General features: G+C 42.9%; 2 protein-coding genes across 3 annotated transcripts; both read right to left on the reverse strand.

The window, feature by feature from the left end:
- Nucleotides 1-73: 73 nt before the first annotated feature.
- On the reverse strand, nucleotides 74-24,699 carry S100Z (S100 calcium binding protein Z). Of its 2 annotated transcripts, none has more exons than XM_048504786.1 (4): nucleotides 24,581-24,699; nucleotides 10,589-10,730; nucleotides 7,152-7,316; nucleotides 74-2,260 (listed from the first exon to the last, which is right to left on the reverse strand). In XM_048504786.1, exons 2-3 carry the CDS (start codon nucleotides 10,727-10,729, stop codon nucleotides 7,158-7,160), a joined length of 300 nt encoding a protein of 99 aa, XP_048360743.1. In that variant the 5' UTR covers nucleotide 10,730; nucleotides 24,581-24,699; the 3' UTR covers nucleotides 74-2,260; nucleotides 7,152-7,157. The 2 variants fall into 2 exon arrangements, with proteins under 2 accessions (XP_048360743.1, XP_048360742.1); XM_048504785.1 differs by lacking the exon at nucleotides 24,581-24,699 and adding an exon at nucleotides 11,090-11,237.
- F2RL1 (F2R like trypsin receptor 1) lies at nucleotides 19,480-24,710 on the reverse strand. Its single transcript, XM_048504783.1, has 2 exons — nucleotides 24,581-24,710; nucleotides 19,480-21,229 (listed from the first exon to the last, which is right to left on the reverse strand). Exons 1-2 carry the CDS (start codon nucleotides 24,651-24,653, stop codon nucleotides 20,130-20,132), a joined length of 1,173 nt encoding a protein of 390 aa, XP_048360740.1. The 5' UTR covers nucleotides 24,654-24,710; the 3' UTR covers nucleotides 19,480-20,129.
- Between the last annotated feature and the right edge of the window lie 744 nt (nucleotides 24,711-25,454).

Raw genomic sequence — 25,454 nt, forward strand, 5'->3', positions numbered from 1 at the left:
TTCCCTTACACTTTTCGATCTTGTCATGAAATGTTCAGAAGACCTCTCACACACAAGTCTCAAACTCAGAGTCTTTGATTCATTTCCATTTATTGTAGCTTACTTTTGTGGTAGTTTTAATGAAGCACAAAAATTACAAAATGCCAATGGGAGAAAAAATAGTTCAACAGAATTTGGGCCATCCTTAAAATAACAGATTATTCTACTCACCAAATTCTAAAAATGGTTCCCCAGTGGACGAAGGCAATCTTTTGAGAGGATGATTATATGGCTAGAAGTGTTGGTTCATAATAATGTAAAGCAGGGAAATTGGAAGAAAGAAGGCTTCTGGGTCAGGTGAATAAGATGGTAGGCTTGTCTCAAACAAAGACATAATTATTTTGGTGAACCTCATAGAAAAAAGTTGGCAAATGCATTGCAGCAGATTGGGAGACACAGGAATCCTATCAGACACTATGACCTGTAATGGACAAGACTACCATCAACACCTAAGTCAATCTGGTCCCTGCCCAGGTGAAACTTTTAGAAGGTGTTCTTCTGACATCGCTCTCTCCTTTGCATCATGTTTGACAAAATATTCTTACTAGTTCTATTGCCATTTGCTGGTAACATTTGAAGCTCTGCACTACCGACTGATTCAAATAACGAGGAGTTCTGTGCTTACTTTCTCAAACTTTGTAGCATGATGCCTGTACCACAGAAAATAGGGCAGTCATCTGGAGAGTCTCACAATAGAGTTAACCCACCATGACTAGCTGTCCACAGTTATTCAGAAATATGGAGAAGCAATGGGGTGTGAGTAATGGTGTGCTTAAGCTCACTGCACAATTAACTTCTAAATGGCTATCCCAGAGGTGTCCAACTCTGGCACTTCAGATGTTCATGAACGACAATTCCCATCAGCTCCTGCTGGCATGACGTGATGTGAATTGTAGTCCATGAATATCTGAAGCACCAGAGTTGGACACCCCTGGTCTATCCTATCCTATGAACTTCTAAATGGCTATCCTATGGCTCCCTGAATGCCCTCTGCAGTTGGACATAGTGGAATGGAAACACCTTCCTATGGCAAATGGGGTTGCCTACAGTACCACACTCCAGGTTACAAAATTAAAGGTTGCTTTCTTTCACTCCAGGTTGTTTTCTTTCAACTTCGTCAGACCCGGCGGCTGGCCCCCTATCTCTTCCAGGCTGACCTGGCCACAGTGATCCATGCAACAGTCACCTCCATGTTATACTATTGCAAGTTGCTCTACGCGGGCCTTCCCTTGCAGCTGATCCAGATATTGAAGCTGGTCCAACATGTGGCGGCTCGCCTTCTCACAGCTGGCTCGGTTCTGGACCACATCTCCCCCATGTTGCGCCACTTGCATTGGCTCCCAGTGGAATTCTGGATCATCTTCAAGGTGTTGGTGTTGACCTTTAAGGCCCTTTGTGGCCTGGGCCCTCATACCTATGAGACCACCTTGCCCCATATGTCCCAGTTCGGCCTCTGCGTTCTGCAGAGGCAAATTTATTGGTGGTTCCTGGGCCCCACAATGATGCAGCTGGCCTCTACCCAGGCCAGGGCTTTTTCGGCCCTGGCCCCTGCCTGGTGGAACGCTCTTCCTCCAGCTGTTAGTGCCCTGTGGGACCTTGGTGAGTTCTGCAGGGCCTGCAAAACTGAGCTGTTCCACTGGGCCTTTGGGGAGGCTAGCCGCAGATTGTCCGCTCCCTCCTGATGCCCCGTGTACCATCTGGTTTCCATCTGCGGCGATCTGCCGATCCCCTCCCCTGGGGGCAGAAGGTAGGTAGTTTGGGGTTTGGACGCCATCCTAAATATGGTTCATCTGAATTATGATGCTACTACTGTTTTAATGGATTTTAATGCACCTTTTGATTTATATTGTTGTATTATGTTTTGTCACTGCTTGTTGTTGGTTTTATTGTAGGTAGACCGCCCTACCTCAGCCCTTTGGGGGTAGGGCGGTCTATTAAATTTAATAGATAAAATAATAATAATAATAATAAAAGTAACACAAACAATATTCAGCTGTGCACCTTGATCTACAAGTGGATAGTATTTAAACACATCTTATTTAAGGACAAATTGTTTACGTTTGCAAGTATCAGAAAGAATCTGATGAAAGAACATTGGTAGGATAGCTTGGGCTGGTGGAGGAGAAGGGAAGGCCAAGCACCAGTACTGGGGAAAATCAAAAGGTGAAAAATTGTTTCAGTTGAAGCTACTTTCTTCCATGTCCAAAAGGTCCATTGCAACCTGTCAAAGCAAACACAGATGAAGTCAGCATTAAGAGATGAAAACAATCTTAGGGGAAAAGAGAAAATATCCACTGGAATGCAGCTGCAGTTAGTTTATTGCTAGATGCATTTGCAGGAGGAGGAACAGAGATGTTGGTGCTGGGAAAGAAAAAGGTATATGCTGATCTTTAAACCTGAAGTAGCTTTGTATAGCAAGTTGGTGCAGGTTTCATTCCTTATTGTGAATACTACAACATAAACTACTGCACATTGTGAAGATCTAATATAATAATTAGCTATTCCAGCACAGAAGGTGCCAAGAGCATTACTGCTATCCAACACAGACCTCTGGTTAGTAAGTCGCAAGGATGATTGCCAGTGATCTTAACAGGTATGTTGTGACCTTTGAGAATGCTGCACTTTGATCTTAACTGAGTAGCAAAAAGTACCGTGATCATCTTTTTGGCATCTATTTAGATTTTCTTTTTCTTTTAAAAAAGAGAAGGGGTGGGGGAGTTCTGGGAGATCCAGGTTCAAACCCTCATTCTGCAGTTGAAGTTCACTGGGTGACTTGTGCCAGTCACACGCTCTCAACCTGGTCTACCTTACAGGGTTGTTGAGAGGACAACAATGTAATCCACTTTGGGTCCTCATTGCAGAGAAATTCAGATATAAATGAAGCACACGAAGACTGCTTTGCAGAGGACAGACTCCAGCATCTTCAACTCACATTGTCTATGATGCTCTAATAGTGTGCTTAGACAACTAAAGCTTTATTTTGGAGTGCAAAACACCCATCACAGAACTTATATTGATCAACTGTTTTCAGAGCAAATGCAGCGTTACCATCCATCTCCAATCCCTGCCATCCTCCAAAAACCCTCTAAGGCAGGCTAATTAGGAGAAAACAATTCAGATAGGATGATTTCATGTTACTCACCATTAAGGCCTATTGGTACAATGAAATGTTATTATGCCATTTCATTTCATAATTGTAATATGGAGTTTTTGCTTGGCTTATTAGCAATGTGGCAATGCAGGGGGGCTGGGCATGACCTAGCAACTTTCAGGAGATGAGGGATGATGTGCACTTATCACAGGGGGAGGCAGTGACCACCACTATGGGATGGCATTACTTCTGGAATAACCTGGAAGTACCAGCGTGATCAAGGACTTAGGTAAGGGGGGGTTCTCGGGTTCAACCCCCCCCCATTCATGTCCGAAGCTCTGCCCCTCTGTTTGTGGGTTTTTAAAACATTTTTAGTGTTTTTTGATTTTGGCCTGCAGGGGGGGCATTGTTTAGGCTAGCAGCACCAAACTTTCAGGGATTGTTTGGGGGAGCCTCCTGATGATACTACCCAGGTTTGGTGAGGTTTGGTTCAGAGGGTCCAAAGTTATGGACTCCCAAAGGGGGTGCCCCAATTCTCCATTGTTTCCAATGGGAGCGAATGGAAGATGGGGGCTACACCTTTGAGGGTCCATAACTTTGGACCCCCGGAACCAAACTTCACCAAACCTGGGTGGTATAATTAGGAGAGACTCCTAAAGATACCCTGAAAGTTTGGTGCTGCTAGCTTAACAATTGCACCCCTGACAGCAGGCACCCCTCTTCGGCAAGGATTTAAAGGAAGAATCTGAGGTCCTCAGTTTAGAAGAAGAAGAAGAGTTTGGATTTATATCTTCCCTTTCTCTCCTGTAGGAGACTCAAAGGGGCTTACAATCTCCTTGACGTTCCCCCCTCACAACAAACACCCTGTGAGGTGGGTGGAACTGAGAGAGCTCCAAAAAGCTGTGACTAGCCCAAGGTCACCCAGCTGGCATGTGTGGGAGTGCACAACCTAATCTGAATTCCCCAGATAAGCCTCCACAGCTCAAGCGGCCGAGCAGGGACTCAAAGCCGGTTCCTCCAGATTAGAATGCACCTGCTCTTAACTACTACGCCACATTGAAAGTGATGCTGTTTCACTGTGGGTGATAATCCACCCCAAAACAGCATCACTTTCAATGTTGTTTAACTGGGGACCCCAGATTCTCCCTTTAAGGTGGATTTAAAAGGAGAATTTGGGCTCTCTAGTTTAAACACCATTGAAAGTGATGCTGTTTGGGGGTGGATTCCAGCATCGCAGCAGCTGCCCGAGGTGTGTGTGTGCAAAACTCAGGGTTTGCACCAGGTTCCATTTTCCCTCTATGCCACTGCCCAGAGGGGAGGGCAGAAGGAACTGTTAGCTGCTGGCTGGGAGCCCAGCTGGTGGGGGGCAGGGGAGGGCAGGACGGGGGAGTCTGCCATCCCCGGCTTTGGAGAGCTGCTTTTATAAGTGCTAGGCCGGGAGCAGGGCTTGGGGAGGCGTGGCCATGCCATAGGGGCGGGTGGTGGTGTGGCCCCCCTGAACCCCACCATAAAAAATCTATACCTACGTCCCTGAGGGTGATGCTTTAGCTCTTTAGCACTAGTCCTAAGGTGAATGCTGGAGCATCACCCTGGCATGCTGTCAGTACTTCCATGTTTGCACTGGAAGTGATGTCATCACATGGTGACAACAATTACTTCCCCCTCATTTGGCCAACCTCTTTCTGCCCACTGACCAGCTGAGCATTGGCGGACTGTGGCCAAAATTGCTGGGAGTTTATCACCCTCCTGCATCTTACTTGTAGAGGCAGGTACCTGGCAAACCTGTTAGTTAAGTAGTTAATAAAGTGTTTCTTAAGAGAATATATAGGCCCTGAACAATTTAGGGTCAAATTAGATGAGTCACTGGAATATTCATGAATAGACTTCTAAACAGCAGCTGGAAGGAGTTCAAATTAGGTGTAGTGCATGTGTGTGTGTGGGGGGGGGAGGGGTGTTTTTAGGGCTGTCAGGGTGGGAAAAGAAGGGAGTTTAGCAGGGTTGTGATAATACCCACCCTCCAATGCAACCATTTTTTCCATGGGTGCTGATCCCTGTTGTCTGCCAATCAACTGTAATTTGGGGGAATCTGTAGGCCCCACCTGGAGACTAGAAGCCCTATTCATTATAGAGTCAGATATAGAAACAGACTCAACTATTCCTCTTATTGACCTCGGAAGAAACAAGAAGAAATGCTACAATTACAATTTCCCAGAGTGAGGGTGGGATTAAAACATGGGTTTGTAGATCCAGTTCCCAAATCTTCACTCTGCTCCTTTCTTCTTTCCTTCCCTAATCTTTTCTCTGCTTACTGGCTGTATTCCGTGGCTACTGAAAGGCACTAGACTACTAGACCATATCCTGCCTGTTCAAAGAATGCAACAGCATGTTTCCAGTGGAATGAACTGTCCAGAGAGCATCTTTCCTGTATCATTTTCTCTTTTCCCTGTAATCCATCAAAGGGGAACTAATGTCCTATAAGCCCAGTTGTCCTTTCCTCTAGACTCCAGATTGAGCAACCACTTTGGCCCTGTTTTTGGCTGGCTGTGCTCCATGGAAGCAGTACAAAGGCAGCACACTACACATCCCTCAGTGTCTGGATGTTTTGGTAACTGGGCCAAGTGGAACTGCCTTGAAGCTAGTGTTGCTAGACTCCAGGTGTTAGCTGGCGATCTCCTGTTATTACCACTGATCTCTAGCTGACAGTGATCCATTCACTTGGAGAACATGGCAGCTTTGGAAGGTGGAATTCATGACATTATACCCCATTGAAGCCTCTCCAATCCCCAAACCCCATTTTCCTCAGGCTCCATTCCCAAAATCTCCAGAGATTTCTTAACCTAGAGCTGGCAACTCTACTTGTGTTGGAAGTGAAAGACTTTGCTGTAACTCTTAACCTCAGACTTCAGAGGGGGACTTGACTAGTAAGTCAGAGAGACAGAGTTAGAGGGATAAAGGCACTGTGCATTCTGTCCATCCATAAACATTAATAGATTGCTTCCACAGAACTTCATAGATTTCCTAAACCTTGCTTAGGTATGTAGTTTCTAAAGTTTGTACCCAATGTGGGTTTGTGGGAAATGCAGATAGGAAGCTCTGGATCTTATGTCCTCCCACCCACATCCATTTCCCCCATGCCCACGTACTCCTAGTTGGCTTTTTGCAAGCTGCTAAAAAAGTACCAGTATTTTCTGTATCGTACGCAATCTATCAATAAAAGGCAAAGTACCCACTGCAGGCAAAGGGAGAGGAAAATGGCAGGCAAGGGGAGAAATAAATGGGAGGGGGATATCACTGCAACAGCAATGAGATCAACTTGTCAGGAATCTCTCCAGTGCAGATGAAGTCACAAATACTTATGACAATTCATTAACAAAAAGATGTTAGGAAAAAAAGTTAATTGATCCTTAAAGTGTTTGGAAGGACAGATTGAGAATTATTGTTGTAAAGCAGATGAAAAAAAATTAAATCGCTGCTAAATCTAAAATATTTAAATTAAATCCAATTAACCAAAACTTTTAGAAGTATCCATCCATTTGTATTTGCCCCTGAAATGTCTAGCAAGCAAAGTTAATTTAATTACTAACCAGACAATTACTAACCCTGTACAAATGGACTGTCGAGGCATTGGAAAGAGTCAGTTTGGCCTCTTCCAAAGCACGTCACTCCAGACAGGCCTACGCTATGGTTTGTTTCAGTTTACAGATCCTACTGAGGACAACAAGCAAGTCCCTTAGGACTTTTCCTCTGCAGCTTTTGTGCACCAACATTAGGGACCAGCGTATGCAACTGGTGAAGGCTTTGGATGGGTGTCAGTCACTGTGAACGCGGCAGGTTGGAACTATCTGGTGGAGGGATAGACACAAGAGAGCTCAAAATCAGCAGGGTTATAGCGTCACCATAAAGTAATATTTCTGCTCATTCCATCACTTCATCTGTGTCATGTACAAGACAATTCCACATGACCCCATTTGCACTGACATGAGCACTTCTGCAGCAGGGTAAACTAACACGTTTCACTTACCGTTTCCTAGTCGCCCTTTTTCCTCATTTGCTCTTCAAAGAAATCATTGCATGCAACAGTTAATGCAGCAACCAGAACCACAAATTCATTAAAATCCACTTCATTGTCTTTATTGCTATCCAGATCCTTCATAATCTTATCAACCAACTGGGGATCCTTTTGACACTACACAGACAAAAAACACGTTAAAATATATTGACATGCAACTTGATCCTGGTTATCAGGTCTGTTGAGACACTGGATTACTAAAGAGCGTTCTCTTTATTTCCTTGTGGGCATGCTATTTGCAACTCTTGAGGGAATCTGTACATATACTCCATGACATTTACCACTGTAACATATCCTGCATTCAGTATTTGCCTCAACAAAAACATGTCAGCTTTATACAACATCAAGTTTATTGGTAACATTTTTGTCAGTGTAATTAAGAAAGTAAGAGTAGAACTACAGCTTATGTGTAGCTTCATTGGTTTTTTATGATGGTTTTCAATTTCTTTTTTTAAAAAATGCTGCCAACAAGCGTGCAATTTGAATATAAATTATTAACATATTCTTGAACAATAACCAAAATCTATGGAGGGTGCTTCTTAAACATTTGCCTTTGTACTGTTCTTTTTCTGAAAAGAATTTCTTCACTCCAAGCTATTTTCTCTTGCAAAGGAGAAAAAAGTTGGAAAGCAATTTTCAGCACCCTATTCAACTTCTCCAACTCAGTAAATTTAAGCTGATTAAAATCTATATTTTCAGTCCAATTTTCAGTTCTTGGAAGTGAATCTTGTCCTCACTTAGACAACTGGACGTCTACAGAGATATAAAGGTGAAATGCAGGACAAAGAAAATTTAATCAAAGAAAATTAATTACTGGTTATTTTTTTCTTTTACAGAGCTGCCAATTTTTAAGACTGTGGGTTTTCTTAGGATTAATTGACCACAGGATGCCAGTCCTATATCAGATCTAGTTTTTTAAAAATACAAGAATTTCAGTAGCATGTAATTTAAGAGCAAAATAGAAAAGCACAAATCACAATGTTGCTGATAATGCATCTCCAAGGAAAAGCTCTTCGCAGCTGTCTTTCTGCTCAGTACAGATAGGAAGGCTATATTTAGTAGTTAAAGGATTTAAAAATCAACCTGTGAATATAATACTATGTCACTTCCAGCCTGAAGAAGTACTTAAAAATGACAACAGTTCCAGACCTTGGACCAAAGTTATCTGCATGCGCTCACCCACTTTCCATAGTGATAACTCAAACTGCCAGTTCACTTATTTCTGTACCGCTTTGTTCACATGAGTGGGGGAGATACCACCAGAAAGCAGAGTAGGACAGCAGAGAATGATAATAGATTGTGTCGGGGGAATATGTAACTTTTCCTTTGGACAAAAGTGCCCCAGATACCCCTTCACCCTAGAAGCGGCAGACGACTGGAAGATGTCTGTGCTTATGAGGCAACAGCTGCAATTATTCCAGCCCCACCTTCCTCTCAGACCTATTTGGATGCCTAGCAACCAACACACCTCCTAAATGGAAAGAGGCAAGAACTGCCATGTCTTATACCTACTAGGATGGCTACAAATAAAGAAAGAGGGGAAAGAGAATGCTGGTGTAAGGAGCAGTGAACAGGGAAGGAATAAAAAAACAACAACCAAGAAGGGAAATGAGGAAAAAAAGAAAGCTAGGGCTGGCTCTTGCCCACATAGTTAGCGTCAATCCATGTTTAGGGCTATTTTTTTAATGCTTACATCATCCCCATTTGGTGGGCCTCTCTCTAATACATGTATATATAATTAAGGCAATTACTCTCTTCTAAAGTCCTTTGCATCACCTGAGTCATAAACCAAATTTGACATTGATGGCAAGGCCTATAACAGATTAATCAGTAGTGATGTACTGATTCATCTTTTTTTTAAATTGAATCTGATAGTATTATATATATATATTGGAATAAGTTTGTCATACTATTAGCAAAAATGGACACACTTTCTGAAATTAAGCAGCTATTAAAGGAGTTGCCGGCACCGGTAGCAGCAGGTTGTTGGATACCAAACAACTTTCCACATTTAGCTGACTGAGGCAACTTGGAGATTGCACTCTGCAGCTACATTGCTTCCACAATCCGGATGTCTTCTTTCCTCAGTTAACCCAAGTGATGACAAAAGCTTGCACTTGTTTTTTTCTGAGAATCTGGAGCCCTTGGACACGGAGGTCCCACAGCTATTGGCTATGATTGCTAACCAGAATTTACATGCACAGGATGTTATCCTTGCAAGTACCGGGATCTGAAAACAACCAACTGTGGATCTGAGAGCAACCACACTGTGCTCGGGAGATCTCAAAGGCATCTTGACCACTTTTGGAAATAGAATGCTGGACTGTGGATCATTTTTGGCACAGCATATTAAAGTGGATCATTTTTGGCACAGCATATTAAAGTGAACAGCTGCACAGGGTATGGAGAAAGCCACATAGATGTAGGGCGGGAGTAGCAGCAGCCACCTGCCTTCTAGTTATATGGTTCCTTGTGTAAAGCCAGTAACCAGGACTCAGAGCAACAGCCTATAAATACAACATTTAGACTGGTTCTGTCCAATCCACAGAGACAACTACTTTTTGTTTCATGTTTTTTCTTAATGCCAATCTTGCGCTTAGTACTTTTAGAACTGAAACATTATACTACCCTGAGAGTCAAAAACTTAAAACTAGAATCACTTCTCATGCACAGAGAGAATCTGAGGCAGCTTGGACGAGGAATTTCTCTATACTTGGTCTACATCAATAGCATTACCATAATGTGATAGACACAGCTCACAGTGAATTCTACTAGACAGTACAGCCAGGATACAGCCAGTGAATGCAGTATTTGCCACAGATATAATGATCTCTAGAAGATTTAGACCAGCCCTCAGGCTGAGCGATGGCATTAGAATTTTCAAAGGCTAGCCAACAAGTTTCACTCTAAGGTGGGATTTGAACCCAAGACTTCCACATCCATGTCAGATACCATTTTTATTATCCACTGCACGAGGTCAGCCCTTGGCTTTCTATATAAAAACAATAGCCCAAGAGCCCTAAGCATTTGATCATCACAACTCAGTCCCATGGATGTGGCAAACTATAGTATTTGGGTGCATATTATAATTGCTGTTGCAGAAAATACTTAATTGCACATCTGAAACATAAAATCTGTTCATGGATCCTTCAGTAACTAGAGGCATTTGCACCATTACCAAATAATGCAATCTCAATCCACTTTCAATGCACTTTAACAAGTGAATTGCAAGTGAATTTTGTTGTCTCACACAGTAAAACCCAGCTGCAACATGCATTGAAGATAGGTTGAAAGTGCAATATTCAGCATGTATGAAAGCAATCTTTATCTTTCTCAGTTCTCCACCCTATTAAGTACTGAGCAAAGGAGATTTAACAGTTCCACCTTACCGAAAGGAAGTCAGTGAGTTCGCTGGTGAGGAGCTGTTTGAGTTCTCCTTTGTTGAGTTTATATTTATCCCCTTCCTTTGCTGAATAGTGATGAAAGATCTTGATTAAGGTGTCCATCGCATTCTCCAGCTGCGTCGGCATGCTGTAAAGGGATAAGGACCAAAGACTGGTGGCAAGCATGCAGAAACTGTCTAGAACACATTCATTTCCTCTGTGCAAAGAGATAAATTCAACAACCCAGAAAAGCAATGCATGATAGCATTTATCTCTCTGCGGTGCTGAAACCAGGTGCTCAGGCTGTGGTTTACAAGGCAATATTAGGGGAGAACTTTAACAAATTTAACCTGAAACAAGATGCACATTTACTTGGTTGGTTAAGGAATGACAATTATTTCCGCTCATACAGGGAGATAAATACAGTAATTCAGAAAAGAAATAGAGGATAGCAGTATACCATACAGCAAGATAATTCCAACAACACCTTTAAGTATTATTTCCTACCTGTTCCAGCTAAAGCAGATCGAAAGCCAAGTATTTTCTCCAAGTACAGGTTATATTCAAGTTTATCCTGAGGGTTCCGCCCTATTCAACTAATTTCCCTTGAGCCTTTAGAGGGAAATCACCAACGATGAAAAGCCCTGACCCCTGGTTTCTCTTCTTTATTTGTGACTGCCTGTTACAAATCAACAGATATGAACATCTTGCCCCAGGTGGCCTTCCCGGGGCTGTTTGACTTCCCTGAGCATTTAGAAAGGAGATGAAAGTTACCAGTTCATTAAAACACCAAGGACGGAAATGGCAATTAGTTGCTAGGAAGCCAACAAGTGGGAAAATAACTACAAATATAGAACTGATGAAGAAGAGGGTGGCTACCCTGGCTTTTGATAGTCTGGAAGCACACTTTTAGCAGGAAAAAACCCAACGCTTCAGTTTGAATTTAGTTTAATGGGAAGAAATTTACCTTGTCATCCTTCAGAAGCATTACTAGACCATCAAGGGATTTCCAAGAGATGTTCTGGTAGGACATAAGGCTCAATGGCCAGCTAGTTGCAGGAAAATTAACACAGAAAACAGTGTTGTGAAAACAGCAAATTCCTCTTTCACCAGACATGCTGCTTTTAATGTATTGTTTTGCTAGGATGTAAAATAGTGGCATTCCCTACTAAATCTCTACTAAGTGATATTGGGTTCCTGGGGATATGATTCAGAAACTCTGAAGTAGGCCTCACCCAAGAGGTACAGGAGTGCTAGAGAAGGCATAATTTATTTATTTATTTATTTATTTATTTATTTATTTATTTATTTATTTATTTTTTCAGATTTTTAGACCGGCCCATCCTTTAGGGGCTCTTTCCTACCTAGGGGATCTTCCCTACCTTTTTTTTTTTGGGGGGGGGGGGTGTCTCACCCATGATAAGAAAGGATGTTTGCTGGAAATGTGATTATCGCATATTTATAGGCACCGCATTATCCTTTATTCATGATCTTGTTTATCACACAAACAATTGCAATTGACATTCCAGGAGAAAAGAGAGAAGTAATATTTACACAGCAGCAGCAGTTCAACTTCTGAAGAAAAATTCCCCTGAAAAAGAAAACAAAAAAAATAGCTGGATCGTCCTGGAGCTTTTGAATTATAATGGAGAATATTATCAGAATCCTCCACAACAAATCCATTAGCAAGCCCATTTAAGCCGGAAAAGCCACAATCTGACGATAAAACGATGGTATTTAAGAGCCTGAGTAAATTGTTACCTGTATTGCTAACTACAAATAATTTTTTGGAGTCTGGCTCCCCCTTGTGTACAAAGACAAAGTAGCTTACTGAATGCAGAAAATGTATTATCTAACACTCTCAAGGCACCTAACAAGGCTTATACATCTAATAAATTAAAAACAAAGACCAAACTAAAACTTGACAAAAAAATAAAAAATAGTCATTAATTTAAATTAAATATTTTTATATATTTACAATATTTGTAAGCATGCCTAAAGATATGAATTAAAAGAACCAGAGAAAGAGAGGAACATAAGAAAGAGTCCAGAGTCCATCTAGTCCAGCACTCTGCTACTCGCAGTGGCCCACCAGGTGCCATTGGGAGTTCACATGCAGGATGTGAAAGCAATGGCCTGCTGCTGCCGCCGCTCTCAAACACCTGGTCTGCTAAGGCATTTGCAATCTCAAATCAAGATTGGTAGCCATAGATTGACTTCTCCTCCATAAATCTGTCCAAGCCCCTTTTAAAGCTATCCAGGTTAGTGGCCATCACCACCTCCTGTGGCGGCATATTCCAAACACCAATCACACGTTGCGTGAAGAAGTGGTTCCTTTTATTAGTCCTAATTCTTCCCCCCAGCATTTTCAATGTATGCCCCCTGGTTTATCAAGAAAAACTTGATAAAGTAACTGCAGCAGAGATCACTGCCTTTCAGGGAGCTCCCAAAGCAGTTGTATTGAGGAGTCAAAGGCTCTTCTAAGGACTTTTATTTTATAAGCCTGCTAAACTGAATGAGAGATGTAACTCGTCTGATTTCCTCTAGAAGGATATCCCAAAAGGTTGTCAACTCTGACTGGGGAAATTCCTGGGAATTTGGAAGTGGAGCCTCAGTAGGGTTGTGATGCCTTAGAGCCCGCCCTCTGAAGCTGACATTTTCTCCAGAGGAACTGATCTCTGGAGTTTGAAGATCAATTGTAATTCCTGGAGAGCTCCAGCTACCACCTGGAGGTTGGGGTTGGGAGCTCTAATAACATGGGAACAACCACCCAAAATGCCCAAGGCAGAATATACTCTTGCAGGGGTTGGAATGACTGAAGACATTGGTGCACCGAACAAAACTGCCACATGGGCTCATACCAAGAGTAGTGGTCTGTCAGGTATGTGGGCCCCAGGCTGTGAAGGGCTCTAAAAATAAGCACCTCGAGTTGGTCTGGGAGACCAGCAGGAACCAAAACACCACAATCGTATCACATCTTAATACGATTCCTGCACCCCACCCAATCATAAAGGTGTGGCTGCATGCTGCACTGCTTATGTTTCCAAGTAGTCTTCAAGAGCAGTCCTGTGTAGTACACTAGTCAAGCCTTGAGGTTACTGCTGCATGGAGTAGCGTAGGCAGATCAGCTGTCTCCAGACAAATGGAAAGCTACCAAATAGTTTGTGAGATGAACTTCTGGCCACTGCAGATTCATGTTTCTCAAACTGTTGAGCTGGATCCAGCAGGACTCCTAGGTTCTTCCTGGTAGTTGTCAAAGAAAGCTGGATTCCCTCTCACATGGATAGTCAGCCCTCACCCAAAGCTGATGACTTACTGAGCAACTTCATCTTAACAGAATTCACTTTCAGTTTATTTTCTCTTAAGATGCTTGGCCACAGCTGTTAGGCACAGACCCTGGGATAGTAGCACCATCTGGTTTAATGATATGTAAACCTGAGGGTCATACATACACAAGTGACAACCCAATTCCAGAGGATTTTGTTTAAGAGTCGCATGTCTATATCAAATAGCATCAGGGAGAGCACAGAACCAAGTGAGAATCCCTACAGCAAAATTTCACATAGCTGATTCTTTACCTCCTACCAGCACCTTCTGGATCCAACGAATCTGTAGAAAAGTATGAAAGGCCTTGGAGGGTCAGTGGTGAGGACTGTAGTAAAAACACTGTAGCTACAGTGAGATTGTAGTAAAAGCAATTAATTGAACCACAGTAGATATGAGGAGCGGTAACTACGGTGGTGGTATAAAGTACAGTTGCAGCTGACTTATGACAACCCTGTAAGTTTTTCAAGGCTAGAGGTGGTTTGTCATTGCTTGCCTCCATGTTGCCCTCCTGGTATTCCTTGGTAGTCTTCCATCCAAATACTGACCAAGTTCCACCCTATTTAGCTTCTGAGATTCAACTAGCCAGGGGTCTGCAACCTGTGGCTCTCCAGATGTTCATGGACTATGATTCCCATCAGCCCCTGCCAATTGGCCATGCTGGCAGGAGCTGATGGGAATTGTAGTCCTTGAACATTTGGAGAACCGCAGGTTGCAGACCTCTGAACTAGCCACAGGCATAGGTGGCTTTAAAGGGGGATTTAATTGGACTGATATTACTTCCATATTATGAATTTACTCTTGATTTTCTGATATATAAATATAGCTCTAGTTCTATATGATGTGTTTGAATTTATTTGGGTTGTAGTTTATTACTTATCTACAACTGCTTATAACAGGTTTCCAAGTTAACCCGTGCAAAGACTTTCATGACTGATGAAAATTCATAGGCGAAACAGGAACTCAGCCAGCATCCTATCCTTTGTTCTTTTTCATATTTGTTGTCATTTTGACTGTGGACATATTATGACATAACCTTGTACATTTGTAATTACAATCATAATCCTTTGTACTTCAATTACATTTGAAGTTTTTATATACAAACTTATACGTTTATAAATTATACATGCATTATATATACATATACACACACACACGATGGTTTAGGAACAGGGCAGTTTCAAATAAGAAGTCAATTGTGGCAGCTTTCTGTAGGGTGATTCATGAACCTTAACTGGCTAGTATGCTGTTTGTGGAAAGGATTCTCCAGGCCTGTATGGTGTTACCATACATCAAGAACATTACTTTAAAAAGAAACCCTTAGACACAAACAATACAACAGCATCTTGCCTAGTTCATTAAAATATCTGAGTATGGTAGCAGTTAATTCTTTCCTGCTCACCTTTGCAGTTATCCCCTTCAATTTGGAAATACATGTGTCTTATGATACAGTCAGCCATGTGTGAGATTCCATCATATGCAAACAAAGCATTGGACTGTAAATCAGGCATTAAGAACAGGAATCTCGTAACAAGAAGCAATAATAAATCCTGCTCTGCAACATTCTTGCCATAGCCGGGTAAGTCTATACTATATGCTTAGTGTGTATAGTTCAAAATCCACCCATTGCTTCCTGCAAGATGGCAAATCTCAGAGTGCTTTGTTACCTGTTACATAACACTACTGATATACCTTTTTGACATTCCAAATATTTTGCTTGACCCAGATCACACAAATATTCTAACACAAAGTGCCTGAGCCATCATAATCATACATCTTAAAATAGATTCACTAACTCACTATGGGTGCCAAAATCCTTAGTCGGTTTATATACACAATATTCCTTAGCCACACATTCAGACTGGTAGAATGACCACACACAATACCAGAAACAGTAGCAAGTAGCCCTTGGTTCATGAACACGAGTGGGTGGGTGGTGAGCCCTATGCCTACAACATAACACATACACACTCACACTTGATGCCTGTCCTTAACCTCATTTTAAAATCCCATCAGATACTGTTCAATGTTAGGAAAACGACTCTGGGTAGGGATGCTTAAATCCCTTTCATTTGTGCAACATTCCTGATGTAAACTGGCCCTACACCTCAAGGGGTAAAAAACAATGTTTGGGGCAATAGTAGACAGTGAAGAGTGAATATAGTCAATGTTAGGCTAACAGAGGCTTTTCTGAATAGAAAAAAACAGAAATAACTGGTGGATGTCCTGAATATAAATAAATGCTCAGTCACAAAGTTTATTGGGTGACACTAGGTCAGCAACTACCTTTCTGCCTGAATTATCTTATACAATTCTTAAGAGGATAATGGGGGGATACAATATATATTCTGTAAGCTTTTGATCTCTTGTCTTGCTCTTCTAACATTGCAGGCACAGAAAACAATGGGCCTTTCCCCACTTACCTTCTGCTGCGTCCTACTCGGGCCAAGTAGTGCGGGGTCCCGCAGCACTCCCAACTACAGGGGCGGCGACAACACAGCCGCCCCGACGCTGCCGCTGTTGCGCCCCCTCAGCGCACGTCATTCCTGGCGCTGGAGAAAACGGCGCCTTTTGACGACCCCGGGCAGAGCGGGGGTCGTGGGGAAGCCAGGGCGCATGCCAGAAATGACACGCGCAGTGAGTAGCGCGCAGCGACGGTGGTAGAGGAAAAAGTGGGGAAAGGCCCATTGTAAAAAGATGGATAAGAAACAGGACTGATAGAACAGCAGCCTGATAAAGCAGAAAAGTTAAGGCAAAACGAGGGTCAAAGAAAGTGAAAATACAGAGCTGATCTAGATGTTATTTCATCAAGATCACATGTTTTTACCAGTTGCAGTCTGCTTCTACAAGTACACTGCCAAAAGGGACTTGTCCTGCTTGTGTCAGTGAAAGCCACTAAAAATAGGCAGGGAACATAACAATGTGAAAACACGCAAGGGAATGTTTGTTGATGTTAGAGCACAATGGGGAGAATTCAAGTGCCAGGGAACACCTGGTTGCCATGGTAAAGGCAGACCCACCCAACCACACAAAAGCAATACAGGAGCAAAGAGGTAGATAACTTAAAATCAGCTTCTACTAATCAGCTTCTACTAATCATAGAGTCCATGGACAATGTGGCACTTCCCAGTGTGCTTCCTGGCATCTTCTTGAGTTTTGGAGATAAAACTCAAATGGTCTTGAGAGGAATTCTAAAACCAAAAGAAGTCATTCTGCCAGCTGATGCACTAGCAAAGTGCTGGGCTAATCCTGAGTAGGTACATGACAGCCACATGCCTTCAGGCTGGCCACAAACATAGACTTTATGCCACATCTTGAGGCTGCACAGGGAACCATCCCCTACTCTCCTTGGAAATGGAAGCCAACAGCATTGTTTGGCTAAAACAAACTGCTGCTTCTAACTTTGTGGCATCTCCCTGAAGCAAGAAATTCTTTGGAAGATCTTAAAAAATGTCATGGCCACATCTGGAATTAAGTTTTTTTTAAATTAGGGCCCACTTCTTCAGATGCCCGAGTTGAAACCTCAGATCCAACACTAACAACAACAGAAAGAAAATATTACAAAACACAGTGGGAGAATACTTTGTTGTGCAGACTTTTCTTCAACAGAAGAATTGCACTGGGAGGACCAGTCTTTTTCTCTTTAATGAGTTCCAGTCCAGCAGTTTCATGCTGATTGCATTTTTCAAGACTTAAATAAAGGCCAGGGATTCCTCAGCTATTACAAACGTTTAATCGGTTTAGCTAAACTAAGAATAAGAATGATCAGAGAAACTCAAATCCCCCACCCCCTTTTACAATGTTCATGACTCACTGTACTATGTAAGTCTCCAGACTGGAAATAAAAGAAGTCCAGAACAGTGACGCACGTAACAGGAAATCCCTCTGGAGGTAGGCAGTTCTTTCATGTCTTTTTATCTGGAGAATGATCCAGTCACCCCTGATGCAGAGCGATTACTAAAACAGTCAGACAATAATTAGGAAAAGACAAGGCCAGAGAACTGACTCATGCAAAGTTTCAGCTGCTGCGAACGGGTCCTTTTGGCTTATTAGAGCCATCAGTTCATTTCTTTGTCATGGCCCATGAGCATGATCTCAAGACATACTGGAGTAAATCTTTGCATGGCTTAAGAACTGCTACCATACACTGAGGGCTCTGGAAAAAATTGGGGTTCATGTAGTCCATAATATGGTCAAGTATATTAGAACATAAGAGCCTACTGGATCAGACCAGAGTCCATCTAGTCCAGCACTCTGCTACTCGCAGTGGCCCACCAGATGCCTTTAGGAGCTCACATGCAGGATGTGAAAGCAATGACCTGCTGCTGCTGCTGCTGCTGCTGCTGCTGCTGCTCCCGAGCACCTGGTCTTCAAAGGCATTTGCAATCTCAGATCAAGGAGGATCAAGATTGGTAGCCATAAATCGACTTCTCCTCCATAAATTTGACCAATATTAAAATGCCATTATCAGAACTTTTGATCTATCTTTTTAAAAACAACCAAATCTATCAGAGAGAAAGGATTCTATTTGGTCTTTTCCAGGGTTAGCTAGTTTTCCACATTACTGGGAAGTACTGGTGCACAGGAACTTTGAAAATTGTAATCTCACCCCTTCTGAATCTAAATGGTACAATCCATTCTACCATCACAGAACTCTTTGATCCTATTTCCATCAGATTCTTCTGCAGCCCAGATTCTGATCTGGAGAATGAAATGGTTAACACCATTCAGAGCACAAACAATAAGAAACCTTTTAAAAATAAGTTCAGAGTAATCTAATATACAGATATAGAATGTAATTCTAATATGATAAATGTGAAAGGAACAAATAACGCTTTAGCATAGAAAGTGCCATCACCAAGACAAATGTGTTGCGTATGGACACCCTATATGATGTTGAGGTTAGAGTTGAGTCAGGACTTGACAGTATGAGATTCAAAAATCCCTATCCAGCTATCAGGCTGTTCAGGTGGCCCTGGTCCAATTACTTTGTTATCCTAACCTACCTTATAGTGTTGTGAGGATAAAAGAGAGATGAAACAGTAGGTATTCTACCCTAAGTTCCTTAGAGGCATATCAGTATAAAATGTTTACCTTTCTACTTCCCAACTGCTTCCCCTGCTAATGGATACTTAAATCACAGATAGGCAGCACTCTTCTCCTAGACAAGTTTTTTCTACAGAATTGGGACCCCCCACCCCCCGTCTGCAGAAAAATCTGAAATTAAATAACAATGGGGGTTTAAATCCCCTACAACAGGGGATTCCTCCCTGCAAGAAGGCTTTCCTCCCCATGTGTTTTTCAGGCTTCCCCTTGCAATATATAACACTGGGTAGATCCTAATGTTTGTTATATCATAATGCCATTCCCCCATCCCTTTTTTGACTGAACATTTATTTGACTAAATGTTTCTTAGATTTGAACACTCTTGAACTGAAGGCACCCCATTAGACTCAAGAAGTTAGAGGTTTGGTGAACTGAATCAACTATCACACTGACTTGCTTATACTTCAGTGTTTTTTAAGCTAGACCGTTCCCCAGTTTCTTTAAATGATGGACAAGAGAACCAAAGCTATTCAAGAATCTATTTATAAAAAATTCAAGCTACTGAAGTGAAATTGCTACAAAGCAATTTGAGAAACAGCATATCATTATATGATACAAACAGAATAACCAATACTTATTAAATATGTTTAAAATAAGATATATGTGTATCAGTGCAAATAATGACAGTCCTTCATAAATTCTTCTATCTGCAACAGATATGTTTGGCAAACATGAACAATTGGTTTACACACTGCTACATGTGTGTCATGAGATATGACTTTGTCTGTCATCCACAAAGTGTGTCATACTAAAGACTGTTAATCTGTCAGTGACAAGAGTTCTGCTATCTTCTGGTGCAATATACTTGGGTATTAATAATAGTCCACTTGGCTTATCAGCACACACACACACGGTGCTTTTAAGGCACAATGGGTCTGCAAAACCTTCTGATTTCTTTTAAGCACAGCATCTCCATCAGAACGACTGCCGATCTTTCCATTTGAGAACAAGACTGCTAGCATAAGTCACTTGAGTTTGTACCGGAAAGTGAAAATTAGGAGCTGCCAGTTCTGATCAAGTTCCAGCATGAATGAATCTTGGCTATAGCTCCATTCCAAATAGCTGAAAACTCTCTGTGCAACATGTTGAGACTTTCCTGCCTTCCCCAAATATATGCTTAGTATGTTGATCTAGTCGGGTTTGAACTCGATGAATAAGAATGGGATTTCCGTGGGTATCGGTTTGAAGAGAGGGAGACTTGCATCCTCTTTACGGAACGCACACTTCGACAGAGAAGCGCATTTTTAAGATTATCTCTGAAGTCTTTTGAAACGAAGTAATAGATGAATGGATCAATGCAGCTATTTAGAGTACACAGGCACAGTGATGTGATGTATGCTGCATATGCATTACCAACACGGTAGTTTCTGATCTGGGAGTAGTGTACCACAAGCAGAACGTTGCTAGGCAGAAAGCAGATCAAATACATGCAAAGTACTGTAATGATGAGCTTGATGGCTCTTTTCCGTTTCTTCCCACTATTCACATCTGTAATGGAAGCATTCAGAGTCTTGATCATGAGAATGTAGGCAGCAGATGTAAGAACAGCTGGAAATAAGAAGACCCCAATGGCTAAAGAAAGGAAGTAATTATACATGTCACCTGACAAGACTGTATCAGGCAAGACATCGTGACAAGTCGTGATGCCCAAGTCCGAAAGATAAACTGTTTGTTCGACAAGGTACAATGGAATGGTGCCCAGGAAAATTAGAATCCATATTGCCACTGAAATTCCCACAGCAATGTCTGCCTTCTTTCTTGAGTGAAGAATAGGGTTCACAATTACCCAGTACCTTTGCACACTGAGGCAAGTCATAAAAAGAATGGAGCAGTACATGTTTCCATAGAAGAACCCAACCAGCACTTTGCAGAGGCCTTCACCGAAGATCCAGTTATTGCCATTGACATGGTATGCAATCTTCAGGGGGAACCAGACCACAAAAAGAAGATCGGCCAGTGCCAGGTTAGCCATATAGATCACCGCTGGGTGCTTCTTCTTGGTTCTTGCCAAGAACACCCATAGAGCCATAGCATTGCTTGGTAAGCCAACAACGAACACTATGATATAGATCACTGGCAGGAACACTGTAGTCAATTTTCCAGTAAGGATCTGGGCTGCAAAGTCATCCACACCATATTCATCTCCTGAGCTATTGGTTGCATTGATCCTTTGCCGAATGAAAGTTCTCCCTTTCGGTGTGACAATTTGCTTTTTCACTGGGGGGGGGGGAGGAGACAAAAGTGAGAGAAAGTTTGCACACTCCTACCATTTTAGCAGTGAACAGATTTGTGTAATCTTGCCAATTAAAGTATTAATGCATCTCCAATTTTACTTTTGTTACCCCCCTCATTTTACCCTCACTTAATGCACCGCATATCAAATGCTGTATGCACTGTCGCTGGCCCAGCAGACATTAGTCAGACGTGATTAGACATGTGTCAAGGTACAGCCTGGCACAGTGCCCCACAGCTGAAGCATGGCGGATATACACTGGGAAAGCATACAGCCCCAGCAGCACTGGCATACAGCACAGCAAGGTGGAAAGAAAGAGAAATGCCTCCATATCAGTTACATCATACCTTCCCCATCCAAAAGTGGCAGTGGCAAGCCACAGCACCAATGCAGCACCACCCACCACTCCCAGGGGAGCTTCCGGATGCAATCGGGAGGCTTGAACAGTTAAAAAAAAAGCCTCTACATTGCTGAAAAGCCCCCATTGGGCCGAAAGGTGACATAAATCCAAGGTGTAATGCTGGCAAAGGCCCGGAGGGAGCCAACTAATATTGGTTGCTCCCCTAGCCACAACCCTTGGGATGCTGGTACGGCATCCTGCGCCATTCCCAGTACTGGGGAGGACTTCATCAGCCACGCATCAGCAGAATCGCTCCTCTGCTGGGTAAGTGCCTGGAAAGGGCCAATTTGCCAGCACAGCAATGCAGTGCTCCCATGAGCAGATTGCCCCCCCCCCCCCTTAGATGGGGCCATTAGCCAGCCAAAGCACTGTTCCCGAATGCAAAGGGAGCTACAGGGTCATTTGTAGAGGAGGACCAAAAGGTAGGAAAGGAGTTTCTTGTACCGTTCCTTTTCCTCTTCCCTTCCAAGATCTAATTTCCTCCAGGATTATGTTCCAACCAGTGAATGACACTCCATCCCACCCCTCAACTACAGTTGGCCAAGGGGCAGAATTTATTGGCAGCCGAATGAGTGAGAAGGAAGACACATGATCAGTCTTCCAGTTGTGCATGGGAGCACACTGCCATAGAAGAGCAAGGAGCAAGAAAGCGCTCTTAAAAGACTCATTAGTCCCGCTCTCACCCTCTTTGTCCTGCATGAGAAAACAAACTTGACACTGATATTTCTTCCCTTTAAAAAATCAGACAGGTTGAACATTGGGCAAAGTACTCTTTACTGCCCACTCACTTGCATAGATTTTATATTTCAGCTAATAAGAACCTGACCCTGTTACAGCAAGCCTCTTGTTACATGGCCAAACTCATCCCTTTGAGTGGTTAGTTTATTGGATGCTCACTGGGCCCATTAACTAAAATCTTACTCAATAAGCAGTTACTTATTCAAACTAGGGGCCTTTCTGTTACTGCTGCTGCTCCAGGACAGGCCATGGTTTGTGCGCCAAACAACTGAAACTTCTTGAAAAACTGGAATGAAACATGTCTCTGTTTCCACTTTGAGTAGGAGTACACAAGCAAATTAGAGTAGGAAGTGGAAGGCGAGAAAATTGGGAGCAAATTATAGCCATAAATTGTGATGCGTGCAGAAATCCAGAAACGAATGGTGCTCTAAGCTGGTGGTCATCAGCTTTGCGGCACCTGGGACACAATATGAACCCTGATGGTCATCATAGTCACGTGACAGTATAAGCCACAGTATCTCCACCTGCCTATGCTGCAAAAGAATTCTCTCCATTGCTGAATGACTTCTCTTGCCCTCTTACTGCTGCTCTCTGAATGCATACAGAGGCAAGTTGCTCTTGCACTCTATACATATGTATTGGAAACAGAAGCAAAAAAGCAATATACATGCACACACAAAAAGGTCTGCAGTGACACGGGGGGTGGGGGGGTGGGTGGGCAGGGATGCACAGCCCACCTGAGAATGCCACGCATGGGTTGAACAGCACCTCTATATTTTTAATAAATAAATAAATTTAAGATTTCAAGTATTGAAGAAAGCCCTGTCCCCACGACTTTTTTGTGACAATAAGGCCAACATACTTTTGGGGGGGGGGGGCCTGCAAGAGTAAAGAAATTGTCCCGTCCCTCACTCACAACTGAGCACATTGGTTCTTCCAAGGCACATTTACCTCTCACGGGGACATTGAGTCTGAGACACCATTCCTGGAAATGTTCAAAAAGGCACATTTCCAGTCACAGGGATAGAACAAACACATGCACACACTTGTAGGTATGTACAAATATAGCCAGGGCACTTTATTTGTGTATAACAAGCATTCACACAAGAGGGATAGGTCAGTGCAATTGATCATGAGTGGGGCCAGCAAGTAGGGCCCCGCTTGTTATGTACATTGGTGCTTTAGACATGCATGTCTTTGTGGAAGAATACATAAGAACTTTAAATTGAAATGCACAGGTGTCTTCAGAGATGCTGTAAATCTGTTGTTTTAAAATGCATCAAGGAACACCACAAAGTTCTGTTGCCAGCTTATAAGGAGAGAAGATCAACAGTGTTGTGTCAACAACAACTTTTCCTACAGTCCTGATTCTTCCCTCCAACAAACAGCAGTGGGGAAGGTGTGTTTGAGGGCACACTCAATTCATGCAGAGGTATCAAGTCCAACAGGCCTGACCAGCACTCCATGCAAGGTGAGTGTGCTCTTTATAATATCCCCCATCCTCTGTAATACTCTCAATAGATGAGTCAATGTGGAAAGCTGTATGACTGTTATGCGGACATATGTGTAACTTTTTAATTTTGTGTGAAATAAAAATGTTTTAAAACTTAAATACATAAATGCGGAAAGCTTCCACCAGGGTAGAAAAGCCTTTAACATCGCAGCTTAAAAACTTTGCCTTCAAATATGTGAATGCCATTATAGCTAACCAACAGTGGAAGAGAACTCTGCATATGTTCAGGAAAACTCTTCCCATTAATTTGATATGTTTTAGGGATAGTGACACACTGAAAACAGACTGATTAGTAATTGAAGGTAAGTTTTGTTAAATTTCTTGGCAAAGAAACCGCAACTGATTCAGAGCTTCAAAAATGAGTTGCTTATAGATAACACCCTTAAAGCGGCACGCTTATTTGGGATCAAGCCCTCCAAAATTCAGAGGGATTTACCTACCAATAGTAATGCTTAGGGATCACGACGGACTTTTATGCAAGCTTCTATGGGAAACTAAGCTCAGTGGAGTGCAACCTCTGCTCTGAGTAAACATGGAATTTGATGCTGCATGAACCAAAATGCACCCTCCCCAACCTGCCTATGGCAAGGACGAAAAAAAAAGTAAAAACGACGCAATCGCTGTAGTCTGCAGTGGGTCACAGATCCCAGCCCAACCTGTCCCCATACCAAACTTTATCCTCACCTGGATCAGAAGCGATCGCCAAAGTGACACACACGATCAGGATCCACAACCACAGCGACCTGAGGCGCCCCATATCCGCCACTTTCGCCCAAGAAGTGACAAGAAGGCGCCCAACTTCCTCCTCTGCGGTCAGCGCCTCTGGAGTTTCTCCGATACTCAAGACCCAGGGGCGGAGCTCACCTTTGTGACGACAGCCCCGCCCTTTCATAGGTGCGCTCCGATTCCCAGAGGAGGCGACACGAAGAGGCGGAGCTAACTGTGACCTCAGCACTTCGGAACGCGGGGCGACCCTGCCAGCGAAGGGGAAGGGAAAGTCCGGGAGGCGTGTGCAGACTTGGCTTAGATGGCGCCGCAAACATTTAGCCCTGAAGCGATGGATTGCGACATAGGAAAACAGGCTTCAAGTGTCCTCTCCAACTGAAATCCAGTTTCGTACAGCCAGTTTTTTTTCTTAATCATACCTACCTCGCAAGGTCGTTGTGAAGATACGGTGGGAGGGAAGAACAGGGTAACCCCAACCATCCTTCTCCTGTGCAACCCCAGTGAAAGCAGCAACAGCGTTGGTAGAGAAGGGGATGCATTCTCCCATGGACTCCAGACTGATTTCCAGGGACAGCATCTTTGCAGCTGACACTGAACTCCTGTAATAGGGGGCTGGGAAGTCAATACATTTGTATGCAGGCATTCCTCCAATAGAGTCAGGATAGTGTGCGTCACAGTGCGTAGTTTGTCCTCACAGTAGTTTGTCCTCACTGCAACCCTACACAATAGACTAGCTGAGACCTAAGGTTATTTCATGGCTTAGTGGGGATTTGAACTCCATTCTCCAATAAGGCTGCTACTGGTAGACCCAGGTTAGGAAATACCTGGAGAT

This window comes from Sphaerodactylus townsendi, linkage group LG07 (assembly GCF_021028975.2).
Source record: "Sphaerodactylus townsendi isolate TG3544 linkage group LG07, MPM_Stown_v2.3, whole genome shotgun sequence".
In the NCBI taxonomy this organism is placed as follows: domain Eukaryota; kingdom Metazoa; phylum Chordata; class Lepidosauria; order Squamata; family Sphaerodactylidae; genus Sphaerodactylus; species Sphaerodactylus townsendi.

What these genes read in the sequence shown, in the direction of transcription:
- S100Z (XM_048504786.1), bottom strand. Translation starts at nt 10,729, where the DNA reads ATGCCGACGCAGCTGGAGAATGCGATGGACACCTTAATCAAGATCTTT. An exon ending in AACTCACTGACTTCCTTTCG is followed by an intron (nt 7,317 to 10,588) that starts GTAAGGTGGAAC and finishes TTGTCTGTGTAG; the next exon opens with TGTCAAAAGGATCCCCAGTT.
- F2RL1 (XM_048504783.1), bottom strand. Translation starts at nt 24,653, where the DNA reads ATGGGGCGCCTCAGGTCGCTGTGGTTGTGGATCCTGATCGTGTGTGTC. An exon ending in GGCGATCGCTTCTGATCCAG is followed by an intron (nt 21,230 to 24,580) that starts GTGAGGATAAAG and finishes CCCCCCCCCCAG; the next exon opens with TGAAAAAGCAAATTGTCACA.